Genomic DNA, 13898 nt, shown 5'->3' with positions numbered 1-13898 from the left:
AATTGGGGTCAAAACTATAATTTGGCATTAAAATTAGAAAGATCATATCATGGGGAACAAGTGTACTAAGTTTCAAGTTGATTGGACTTCAACTTCTTCAAAAACTACCTTGACCAAAAACTTTAACCTGAAGCGGACGGACGAACGGAGGCACAGACGGACAGACAGACGGACGAACGGAGGCACAGACCAGAAAACATAATGCCCCTCTACTATCGTAGGTGGGGCATAAAAACTGTATAATGCCAATAGAAATACTTATCCATATCAATGCATTATTTTTTAATCACAATACTTTTTGCAAAAACATTTACCTGAAGAGATAAGGATTGTGGTCTAAACTGTACTTACTTCTTCATGTTAAAAAATTAAACTTTTGTATCTTATTTTGGTAGCAGTAGAGATTGAAAGAATTTATTTCTTTTGAATAATGAAACTATTTTACCTGCAGTTTAGAAAATACATGTCTAGTTTGAAAAAATACATACAAGGTCTATGTCCAAAACCTTTAAGAGATGATCCTGCAGTTCTTGATGAAGTATGATGTCTGCTAAGCAGTCAACAGCTGTAGATCTAACATAACCTTCAGAATCTGTGAGACACTGCCATACTGAGTTATCTAACTTGTTTTCTTTGTACCATGCTATTACATCTGTATCTTCTGTAATGTAAACATTAAAATAAATAAAATTCTATAATAAAATCTAGCTGCAATATAACCAAGGTACAGTATTACTTATTAAATAAAACAATCTTGATTGTGAACAAATCATTAATATTTAGATTATTCATGGACTCTTTTCAAAAATTCTGTTTTTTTTTTTTCATTCAACAGTTTTGACATCATTCATATTTTTTTCTGATTCTGCAATCTGCAATAAAAACATTTATTTTTAATTTGGAAACAATACATATTTTCCAAGTCTGAAAATATCTAAATATCATGTTAAAATCAACTTCAACTTAATTCTAAATTGGGTGATAGAATAATCCTTTAATCACATGTTTATCTTCTGGTAATCTTTTGGTAATTTAGAGAATTTGGTTTAAATGACAGATGTTTGAAAATCTTGGTTTTAATTTAATCAAGAATTTTCAGCACTTATGGTGATTTAGTGCTGGATGTGTGGGTAAGATGTTTGTCTATTGTTGAAGACTGTAAATTGACTGCTTTTAAAGACATTTTGTCATTGGGTTGCTGTCTCATTAACAGTGATCGGGAAGGACTGCGCCCTGCGCCTATAGCGCATATTGACAAGCAATGGCGCATACAGTGACAAATGTAAGCGCCCACGTGGCGCACGATATTTTTCACTTCGTTTCGAAACATTTAGATATTGTTAAATGAATTTCTGATCGTGTTCCGTGCTGCCATGTGTGTGTACACAACTGTGTAATGTTCCTCCAATAATAGGAGCGGGCACCTATACATTTTTGGGATGTCTCGGGTGTTTCCCTATGATAATAGAACCATGCGATTTAACGTCTCTGGTTTTTTCCTATTGTAATAATAGAACCATGCGGTCTAACTGATAACCCGAAAAACGTAATTAACCATCATTCATGAGATATTTTTTTTATAAACAACTATAAATTTGTGAAATTTGGCTAGTACAGACAATATTTTACTCATAATAATCTCATTTAGTTTAGCTTGCTATTATTTTGATTGAAGAACCCAGTACCAGTTTAAACATTGTAAATAAAGGTTAACTTAAATATTGTTGGGATTGGAAGAAGTTATTGTATATTCATTGAAATTTAAATTACAAAATCACAGGAACAATATCCATGATTTTATTTAAAATCATAAAAGTAAGTACCAACACCTCTTTGCCAAAATATACTGATACTTTTTTCTTTTTTTTTACAGAAGTCAATTCAAATGGCCCACTCATTTGACAACATGGCCCATTATTTTTTAAAATGGCCCTTTGAATTTATTTTTGAGGGGCCCTGGGCCCATAGTGAAAAAAACCTTCCAGATCACTGCATTAATGCTTATCCTGTATCTTCTTTAATTCACAGGAATATTGTTATCACATCATAAAAATCAAAATTTATAACTATGAAATGATTAAAATATATGTGTAAAAAAAGCAAGAAATTTAGATGTTTAATTGAAGAAAGATGTCTTGAGAGGAAAGTTGGTTATGTCCAATTAATGCTTTAGACTATATATCATGAAGGTTTATTCTCTTAAAGTTTTTATATGTATATGGTAGACAAAACCATGTTTCTTAAAGATATGATTTACAAGCTTCACATCATCATTTTGACAGTCCACAAAGTATGATTTTGAGTTGGTAAATGGTAAAAGTGGTGAAAGCAAATCCATTAATCCAATGCAAACTGTAATTCTAAACTGATTTTAATGTACAAGTATTAAAGATGACAATGGAATCTTATTTTTAATTTCCAGGATTTGAAATATCCTGAATGTTCCTATTGATGAACATTATTTTTACCTTTATAACTTCTCAGAACTTTCTGTATGAATGAGAGAGTTGCTTCCCTTGATTCCCATGATATTCCACATAAATGTTTCTGTAAGGCAAAGACTAACTTTGGCAATTGATCAATGGAATGGTTCCTCTGGTTTAAGATGCTTGGGAGAAAATGATGAATGGCATCCAAACACTTTGTATAGGTCTGAAAAAAAATCTTCAATCCATTCTTAGCAAATTTGTACTTTTCCAAGACAGATTTATCATTTTTTTATTCAAAGTTTATTGCTTAGATTAATCTCTGTTCTTGATTGATTTCCTGACCATTCTTTGATTCTGCTATTCTTACAGCATAATAAAAGACCATACCTGATTACTAGGTTGTAAATAAATGGGAAGAATTAAATATAGATAATGATGCTTAGTAAAGAACATATGATAAAATCTTCATCTTGTTCATAAGATCTGTGAGAAATAAAAGTCCTATCTTGACATCAAGAATTTAATATGAGGTTTATGTTTACAAGTACCCTTGTGGGAATTGAGTTCCAAAGGCAAAATAGTTTTAACAATTCAAGATACTGATGACAAGATCTTCCTTATGTTGCATTGCAGGAAGATTAAATGCAAACAGAAGGAGATTCGCAGATGGACAGATGGATGAATATATTTTAAGAACAGATCTTAGATTCCTGCAACTTGCAAAAGTTATGTAATTTTCTTGACAGGTGTAACATCATTTTGTGACTTGAATACCTGAGCGTATATTACATTGATAAATTTCTGAAAATGTTCATGGATAGGATGTATAGAATGTTATGAACAATGCACTATATTTTGTGTATCAAAAAAGAAGTGATAAGCCTTGGAAGATTAAAATATCAAGTCAGTAACATAGGGTTTTGATTGCATTTCATGCAATCTTTACCCAAAAAGGAGTTATCCATTGTATGTAATTTCACTTCCTTCTTTTTTTAACCTTTGGGAAATGAATTACTGACAACCCAAATTACTTAGTCTGATACTATCCACCTAAGAAGTTTCAGATTTGTCTTTTCTTTAATTAAAATGGAAAGCTTTTGTTTCTCAATTCAATTACATTTATTTCTAAATACGATGAACCATAGCCGCTGCTAAAATAAACTAAATGAGTAGATTGAAATAGTAAGATTATGCTTCATCGAAGAGAAGTGAAAGGAAAGGATGAGGTCAAAAAACAATTTAAACAATTATACTTAAATGTCTGTCTCAAAGCCAGGATCTTCAGTTTTATTTGTATTTCATTACTTAGATCATTGGCTTTTCCTTTGGTTTCAAAACTGGTTATTAAAGCTTTAAACTTAACAAGTTGTATTAGTTTAATACTATTGTCACCTCCTTATTTTGACCTTTTTTGTGTATGGATCTTTCATTGTAAACTATCAATATACAACAATGCCTAATTTGAAAGGTCTGTATTTATTTTGTGTACCAAAAATCTTAGCAAAGGTTATATTTCAATTGCTTTAAAGTTAGTAAATGATTGCATACAATTTAAAATTCATAAAAAAACTTGCAACATTATCCACTGTTGAACTCTCACAAGTTTTGATCACCACAGACAATATTCTACCACTGTAAGGTAACCAAGCATCTGAAAATATAAAATTGTTTAATCTTAATAGCATTTCAAGATAGACTTGTAAAAGTATCTATATCTTGTACAAAGCTTGTTTTGCCTGAAAATTTAACACTCTATAAAACATTCCACCATTCTAACATAATCTTGTATTTTTCAATTTGAGTTTTGACTAAACAGAATAATAAATTAGCTTGGATTGCAATGGGTTTTTTTTCAAATTAAGAAGAAGATAAGTAATCAGTTATTCCAAACAGGTTGGTAAAATTTAAAGTCTTGAAAAAGAAAGGACTGATTCAAACTAAACAATGAAATCAAACTGATGACTCGCTCACATGGTCTTTTAGACCAGAATGAGAAGAATACAAGAATATTTGTCTAAAGAACATCATGCCTCTCAAACACTTTCACATTGTTCAGTGTTCAATTAACAATGAAATTTTGCTCAAAACCCCAATAGTATTTTTGCACTTAATAATAAATGTGTCTATTAAATATCAAATTAATGTGACCAGACTTTCAGAAACAAAATTTTTATCTCATAGGGGACAGACAGATAAACCAGAAGGGAAGATAATGCTCCTCTACTACTTTAGGTGAACATAAACTATCAGTTAAGTTACCTTTGTTAAACATTTGTAAGCATTTCTGTTGTATTTTACTACTGTCATATACATAGCCCTGGATGTCTGATAACAGACTTGGTCTGTTGTCTTCTACTGTCATTTTAAAACATAACATTACCATATCTTTTATATGTTGGTCCTGAAACAGAAAATACAATCTGAATTTTAATGAGATATAATTGCTCTCAAAAGTGCAAGCTCTGTGAAAGTAGATGTGTTGCAAGCTATTTGGCTCTCCAATTATACCCTCCCCTAATTTTTGTTGTAATATAGTAAGGATTGATATATTCGAACAACAACAATTTTAAAAGATTTAATTTAAGTAATTAGGAAGTAAAGCCTCGGTCACACCTTAACGGATAGCTCAAACGGATAACTTTTTTCAATCCGTTCATGTCTGTTCTTATCCGTTAGACGTCCGTCCATATCCGTTGCCTGTCCGTTTAGCGTACATTTTATCCGTCGACGTCCGTTCTGTCTGGTGGAAATTTTTTAGCATGTTCAAAACTTTGAACGGATGAAATATCCGTTGACCGTCCGGTAGGTGTCTGTTTTGTACAGTATTCATCAGTTTCATTTCCGTTTCGTATCTGTTATACATCCATTGGAGGTCTGGCAGACAAATTTACCAACAAACTTCTTACGGACGTCTAACGGATATAATGGATGTTGAACGAATGTGAAACGAACTTCTACCGGATGTATAACGGATAAAACAGATGATGAAAGGATCTGAAACGGATAAATGCCAATTGAAAATTTTGCGTCAGAAATTGCCAATTAGATATTTTAAGGTTCATGAATTCTTGTTATTCATAATTGATCTTAGAGTAAGGGCACGTCTTCACAATCAAGCAGCATTTATTCAGGCCAGACACTGCGCTTTGGCGGCATTTTAAAGAACAAACCAAAATCAGTTACACAGAAATATTCTGATTGATTGATTGATTGTTGGTTGCTTAACGTCCAGTGGCAAATATTTCATTAATATTCAGGACGAGAACAAGTTCACAATAAATACAATAGGTAGGTTGTTGTAATAGACGCCATCTAGGATGATGGTCGGGGAAATTTGGACTGCCACTGGAAAATGAGGGTATATTGGATAGGGACAGAAATTTTGCCTTGCAACAGGCCACCTACGGACCCCTCAAAGAGTTGTTGCAAGGGTTCTTAAAGTGCAAAGAGCGTGGCACTCTTTTTACACGAGGCATCAGATTTAACGTCCCCCTTCTGACCGGACGTGACTGCGAACTTGATACATCCCGCACAGCCAAACGTACGCCCCACTTCGGCAAGCGTTTTACTGCCGGTCGGGAGAAGACCAAGTGACCATATTTCTATACCCCAGTCACCCTTGGGGTGCAGAAATATTTTGAATATTTATGCGAGTTACATGTAATATTATTGTCGCCTTTAATTATTCCGTATATCTTGTTCATCTGTTTTATCCGGTACGCTTCCATTAGGTGTACGTTTTATGCGTTACTCGTCCATTGGATGTACGCTCGACATCCGTTCTGTCCAGTAAAGTTCTGTTTCTCGTACGTTGCATATTCGGTGTGTGTCCATTATGCATTCGTTACACATCCGTTTAATTTGGTTAGTACATCAACGGACTCCCAACGGATAACAATTTTGTCAACTGACAACTTTTGTTTTCATCCGTTATGTGTTTGTTCGTGCTATCTGGTAAGGTGTGACCAAGGCTTAAACATTGAAGGCAATCATTCATAGAGTTGGGTGTTATATATCAAGAATCTATAATTTGTAATTAATTGGTGACAGAAATGTGATACAGACGGACAGGCACATGGACATCTAGAATAAAACCAGTATATACCCTCTCCTTATGGGGAGGAGTATAAATAACCTTTAAAAGTGTTCAGATTCCCAAACCTCAACAAAATCTTTGTGAGATCTCTTACAAAAAGATTTTATTAACAATTTCATGTTCTCATCTTTAACATATTACCACTTTTATTTGGTCAACACATGGTCCTTTTAATATACTTGTAAAATTGTATTTTAAACAGGATCCTGAACCCTTTACTCAGCTATGTATACTTTTATAATAAATCTAAATTTTTTATTCCATCATCTGGAAACTTTTGACCAAATGCTTTTAATTAAAATTATTCTATGTTAGATTAAGATTAAACTAAAAGAAACTTTGATTTGAAGTTGATCTGAAGAAATGTAATCAATTTTTAAAGAGAACAAATTTACTAATATTCATAATAATCAGTCTAGTAGTGACATTTTCTAGATGTTAATCTTTCTGCCTAAATGACTATTGGAAAAAGAGAGCCTTGCATCATATGAATAAATCAGTTTCTCCAGACTTGAACAAATAAAGTAATTACCAACTGGTCTACTCTCAAGAGAATATGAAGCTAAGCTGGTTACTTCTAACTTACAATAAAATAATTATGGTAGGGCTGGGAAATATTATTAGGTATTATTGTAAATCACATTTCAAAATTATGTCCCTGAACCATCGTAAAAATTAAATTAAATCAAGAACATCAGATATATGCTAGACAGAAACTTCAGAAAATAAAGGATCTATTTACATAATATAAAGTATCAAAGTGTTCTCCTTCTGCAATATAAGACTTTTAATCATAACAATAGTTAACTTCATTCCTATGTTTCTCATTCTGTGACATTCATCACAGGCAAGACAGATAAAATAGAACATTATATCAACCAAAAAATAATTAACAAGAATGTGTCCCCAGTACACGGATGCCCCATCCGCACTATCATTTTCTATGTTCAGTGGACTGTGAAATTTGGGGAATATCTCTAATTTGGCATTAAAATTAGAAAGATCATACCACAGGGAACATGTGTACTAAGTTTCAAGTTGATTGGGCTTCAACTCCATCAAAAAATACCTCCACCAAAAACTTTCAGTATTTTAATTATTTTATGTTGAAGATATAAGATTTTGCATGTGTAGATTTTAGTTGTAAACAACAGGTGTTGGTTTTAGTATCAGTAGTTCTAGAGAGTAATAAATTGTAATTAATTGTTTATTGACCACTACTTAAGACATTAAGAATTCTAATATAAATATGTTCTGTCTAATTCAACATTTCTATTTGGTAATTAAAAGGTCAGAGGTTTGATGCATAAGTTAAATTTAGAATATTAAGTAATAGGCTAAAGGGTCAGTTAATTTTATTATAGAGTTTAGTTTGATAGTTTGAGATCACTTTTGAGAATAGCATTTGTCATATAAACATCTATTGCTGGAATTTAATATTATTGTGGATCTGTCTTATATGAAATATGTCGTATGTTTAATAAACAGTTATAATTATATAATGGAGTACCTTAATATATATGTGAGTTAGCTATAGTGAACCAAGGCAGTACCCCCGTCTCATAGTTTTTTTAGTAATGGTAGAAAAACCATTGCTATATAATTAACATAATGAGGATAAAAGGAGTTAACCCTAAAGCACTAAAAAATATTAAATGGCACAAAAAAGCACTCCTTCCTTTTGGTTAAACCAGTTTTACATGTCAACAAACCTTTTCAAACATTAACTATAATAAAACTCAATTTATAGATTGTCAAAGGAGTACAATCACAATGTATATCAAATTCAGAATTAAAGTACATTTCTCTGACATATATGATGCTGAATTAATTTTAATCAAGAATTTGTCTAGAAAGTTAAATGACCTACAGTCATGTACAGTGGCGGATCCAGCCATTTTAAAAAGGGGGGGTTCCCAACCCAGAGTAAAGGGGAGTTCCAACTATATGCTCCCATTCAAATGCATTGATCGGCCAAAAAAAGGGGGGGATTCCAACCCCCGGAACCCCCCCCCCTGGATCCGCCACTGATGTAACTGTTAAATAGCACATCTATGTGTCTGAGCTTACCTAATAGGTTCCATTAAAAGCAAATCTATTTTTATGCTTCATTTCACATCTTGCTAATTTTAAACCTCAATTATAAAATATTATGCAGAACACTATACCTTTCTAAAAAAAAAAAACCCAACAAAGAAAATTTTTAAAATAGTGAATTTAAGTGCTCTGTGGTTGTATGTGAAATGAATATTCTTTAGTGTCAACCAAGCCATGATGGTATCCATAAAACTTTCAAATGGATCGACTTCAACTTCAACACTTGGAACCCTTGATAATGCTTCCTTGTAAGCAGTAACTCTTTCATCAAGGAAATCATGATACTAGAAACATTCCCTAGAATATCATATCAATATACTCTTAAAGCAGGCACATCTGGAATAATTATTAAAGTGGAGTGTATTGAATAAGTTACATAATGTCCTATATACAAATCAATCTTAAAGTAATCAAGATTTTTATCTGCTGATAAATGACATTACAGAAGAGTGCTTTCTTTTATAGATTTTAAACAAGTTCTGACAATGAAGTAACGACTATGGAGTGAGGACAAGCTATTAAATCTTATATAACAATAAAGATGACAAATTTACCATTTAATTCTGCTACTAATACTGCTGTAAAGATTAATCTATTTTATTGGAGTAGATTTTGATGACTTAAATTGGCCTAAATACTATGTTTCTGAAGCTAAATGGGATAATAAATGGTATTTCAGTTATCAAGATGTTATTGACTGAAAATTGCAGATAACCATCTTGGATAGAAATATCAATACACAACTTGTAAGACTGCAAATCTGTGGTATTTAGAACAACGGACAAGTTTTCTCAGGGAACTCCAATTATCTGATTCCAAGGGAATGAGTATGATAAATGGATATATCATCAACTCATCAGTAACATAATACTTATCACAAATATTCTGTATAATGTTAGTCCCTAGTCAGGAGCCTGAAAATTAGTGGTTGTCGTTTTTTGCTATATATCATATTTGTTTTTCATTTCTTATTTGTATACAAATCAGGCCAGTAGTTTTTCTCAATTCAGGACCTTTTAAAGCTTGCATTGACATATGTAATCTTTAGATGCTAACCTTCCATCATTTGGTCTCATCGCCAATCCTAATTTTTTAGGGTCATAATTGTTTATTTAAAATAAATACAGACAGACTTTGAATTGTAAACCAAATTCGCAAAGTTTCTAGTATATTATGTTTCCATAGCAACATTTAATACTACATCTACAGTTCCAGTCCCAATTGGTTAATTCTGCATATTTCGACTGAGCCATGTGACAACATATTTGCCATAAAACATGTGTCATGGGAGCTTTTAATCGAGAATGCCAACAACAAGAAGTCCCCCTTCTTAAAATAATATGGTCTCCCATTTCAGACTTTTAAAACTACCGGTATTCAAATCAACTGAAGTTTTGAGAAGTGGCAATTTTTTTCAATTTGAAGAAGACATGGTGCAATTCAAGCAACAAGAATTAAAATAGGAAATTAATGTCTCCTACAACACAGACGCTGAAAACATAGGATATATATCAAATTTAAAAAAAAAACTTAAAAAGCAATTAAAAAGGAAAATAAATGGACAAAGACTGATGATGTAACCGAATTCCAATCAACTAATAAATCTTGTATTCCTTCAAATAAACAGGGACTGTTATTTCTTATCCACAGCTGGTCTTGGTATATTCCCTATATAATAATATTGTTACGTGACAATTATATGCGATTTTGATTTCTAACCATCTGAGCCTCCAAGGTACACCTCTTTTGGAGTCCGTTATTAAAAAAGTGCACAAAGGTTAGTCCAATCCCACAGCATCTGTCCCTAAGTACAATAGGTCAAACATACTAAAACTTATAAAGATTTCATTGATTCTTATTTGAAGTCGAATTTTGGTCAATTGTTATTGAGGAGAAATGAATACACTCTGCTCAAACTATAGTGCTACATGACACTCTTTCCTATTTCTAAGAATGTGCCCAAGCATTTTAAGGATGTACTTAGGTTAGGTTTAGGATTGTTTGTCAATTATGACTCCTTGGGTTTTTTCCTACAATAAAGGGTAAAATATTTTGCCCCATGCAGCCACTTTTCTTTTCATTTAATTCTTCAATTTCTCAAACATTACAGGACATTTACCAAAATCTAAGCAGATTCTTGATTTCTTTTCTTACAATTTGAGACCCAAATAATGCCAAGGTTAAATATAAATTTAAAGTCTGAGTCAGCCTTTTCCCACCATTTAAAACCAGATGCTCCGCAGGGTGCAGCTATATACGACCGCAGAGGTTGAACCCTGAACAGTTGGGGCAAGTATGGACACAACATTTAAGCTGGATTCAGCTCTAAATTTGGATTGTTATTAAATAGTTGACACAGCATAGGTTTCTGACACAGAATGAATGTGGTCTAATGAACTTAAAATATTTTTTTTGCCTTTGAGCAATTCACTATGCTGTTGAATATGAATCCTCTCAAAAAAATGTTTGAAGAAATTTTCTTTTTATTTGTGAAATCTGAAATGATAAAAATTTAACCCCCCCCCCCCCCCCAATTTTTTTTTCACATCCCCCTTTCCCTTTTTCCAAAACTGATCTCAATTCAAATTCTTAATGGAGTTTGCAACAATAACTACTCATTTAAATACATCATAAAATATTAAAATGTAAAATAAAGTGCTTGTTATCACTGAATGGTAAAGATTGTTTTAATTTATCAGTTGGTAGTAAAAGTGAATATACATTGTATATTGTATAAAACAATGATTTAAGTTGATTCAACTACTATTCTGGACAAAGAAAGATAACTCCAATTGAAAATTTCTTGCTATTGCACAATATTGTGCAATTAGATATTTCTTGCTATTGTGCAATACTGCGCAATTGAAAATATTTGCTATTGCACAATACTGTGCAATTGAAGATTTCTTGCTATTGCGCAATACTGTGCAATTGAAAATTGCTTGCTATTGCACAATACTGTGCAATTGAAGATTTCTTGCTATTGCTGAATACTGTGCAATTGAAAATTTCTTGCTATTGCACAATACTTAATATAATAATTTTGGATCCTGATTTGAACCAACTTGAAAACTGGGCCCATAATCAAAAATCTAAGGTATGTGTTTCGATTCAGCAGATCAAAAAAGCCCAAGAATTCAATTTTTGTTAAAATCAAACTTAGTTTAATTTTGGACCCTTTGGACTTTAATGTAGACCAATTTGAAAACGGGACCAAAAATTAAGAATCTACATACACAGTTAGATTTGGCATATCAAAGAACCCCAATTATTCAATTTTTGATGAAATCAAACAAAGTTTAATTTTGGACCCTGATTTGGACCAACTTGAAAACTGGCCCAATAATCAACAAGAGGCTCTCAAGAGCCTGAATCGCTCACCTGGTAAACAATGCCTTATTGAACATATTGAACCATGCCAGGCAAACATGTATTCGTCTGAAAATTTCAGGGCTGATAGATTTTGACCTAATGAACATTTTTACCCCATGTCAGATTTGCTCTAAATGCTTTCGTTTTTGAGATATAAGCCAAAAACTGCATTTGACCCCTATGTTCTATTTAAAGTAAGGGCGGCCATGTTTTTTGACGGATCAAAAATCGAAGCACACACTTTATGCAGGATAATCTAAGGAACTATCATGCTAAGTTTCATCCAAATCCATTCAGTAGTTTCAGAGGAGAAGATTTTTTAAAGTTAGCAAATATGATGAACAAATTGTGAAAAATTGTCATTAAAGGACATTTACCCCTTAAGGGGTCAATTGACAATTTTGGTCATATTAACCTATTTGTAGATCTTACTTTGCTGATCATTTTTGCTGTTTACAGTTTATCTTTATCTATAATGATATTCAAGATAATGACCAAAAACTGCAAAATTTCCTTAAAATTACCAATTAAGTGGCAGCAACCCAACAATGGTTTGTTTGATTCATCTGAAAATTTCTGGGCTGATAGATCTTGACCTAATGAACATTTTTACCCCATGTCAGATTTGCTCTAAATGCTTCCGTTTTTGAGATATAAGCCAAAAACTGCATTTGACCCCTATGTTCTATTTTAAGTAACGGCGGCCATGTTTTTTGACGGATCAAAAATCGAAGCACACACTTTGTGCAGGATAATCTAAGGAACAATCGTTTTAAGTTTCATTCAAATCCATTCAGTAGTTTCAGAGGAGAAGATGTTTGAAAAATTGTTAACGACGACGACGACAACGGACACCAAGTGATGAAAAAAGCTCACATGGCCTTTTAGGCCAGGTGAGCTAAAAATCTAAGTACATTTTTAGATTCAGCATATCAAAGAACCCCAAGGATTCAATTTTTGTTAAAATCAAACTACGTTTAATTTTGGACCCTTTGAACCTTAATGTAGACCAATTTGAAAACGGGACCAAAAATTAAGAATCTACATACACAGTTAGATTCGGCATATCAAAGAACCCCAATTATTCAATTTTTGATGAAATCAAACAAAGTTCAATTTTGGACCCTTTGGGCCCCTTATTCCTACACTGTTGGGACCAAACCTCCCAAAATCAAACCCAACCTTCCTTTTATGGTCATAAACCTTGTGTTTAAATTTCATAGATTTCTATTTACTAATACTAAAGTTATGGTGCGTAAACCAAGAATAATGCTTATTTGGGCCCCTTTTTGGCCCCTAATTCCTAAACTGTTGGGACCAAAACTCCCAAAATCAATCCCAACCTTCCTTTTGTGTTCATAAACCTTGTGTCAAAATTTCATAGATTTCAATTTACTTAAACTAAAGTTACAGTGCGAAAACCAAGAAAATGCTTATTTGGGCCCTTTTTGGCCCCTAATTCCTAAAATATTGGGACCAAAACTCCCAAAACTCCCAAAATCAATCCCAACCTTCCTTTTGTGGTCATAAACCTTGTGTTAAAATTTCATAGATTTCTATTCACCTTTACTAAAGTTAGAGTGCGAAAACTAAAAGTTTTCGGACGACGAAGACGCCAACGTGATAGCAATATACGACGAAAAATTAAAATTTTTGCGGTCGTATAAAAATTAAATATCTAAAAAAGGAGTACCATAACTTCTCAATATTTTAAGCTTATTTTGTTCCTTAATTGAGGGGGGATAGGAGGGGTCCTGAACCCTGAAATCCTGAGATCCCAAATTTAAAGAAATTTAAATCAAAACATCTCGAAATTAAAAAAAAATTCCCAGATCCCAATAGGACCAATCCTGAAATCCTGAACTTAAAAAACCCTGACCCTGGAGTCCTGATAATGGTTAGAC

General features: G+C 32.6%; 1 protein-coding gene across 1 annotated transcript in view; it reads right to left on the bottom strand.

Annotated features, from left to right (window-relative positions):
- LOC143045590 (uncharacterized) overlaps positions 1-13898 on the bottom strand; it is a 36912-nt gene that overhangs the window by 1626 nt on the left and 21388 nt on the right. Inside the window, exons 6-9 of the mRNA XM_076218192.1 lie at positions 4689-4830; positions 4004-4080; positions 2469-2652; positions 489-661 (exon numbers count right to left, since the gene is read on the bottom strand). Coding sequence (XP_076074307.1) covers positions 489-661; positions 2469-2652; positions 4004-4080; positions 4689-4830 — 576 coding nt within the window. The remainder of the gene's footprint in view (positions 1-488; positions 662-2468; positions 2653-4003; positions 4081-4688; positions 4831-13898) is intronic.

Source organism: Mytilus galloprovincialis, chromosome 9 (genome assembly GCF_965363235.1).
Source record: "Mytilus galloprovincialis chromosome 9, xbMytGall1.hap1.1, whole genome shotgun sequence".
Classification (NCBI taxonomy): domain Eukaryota; kingdom Metazoa; phylum Mollusca; class Bivalvia; order Mytilida; family Mytilidae; genus Mytilus; species Mytilus galloprovincialis.
This window is presented reverse-complemented; position numbering and strand designations above follow the sequence as displayed.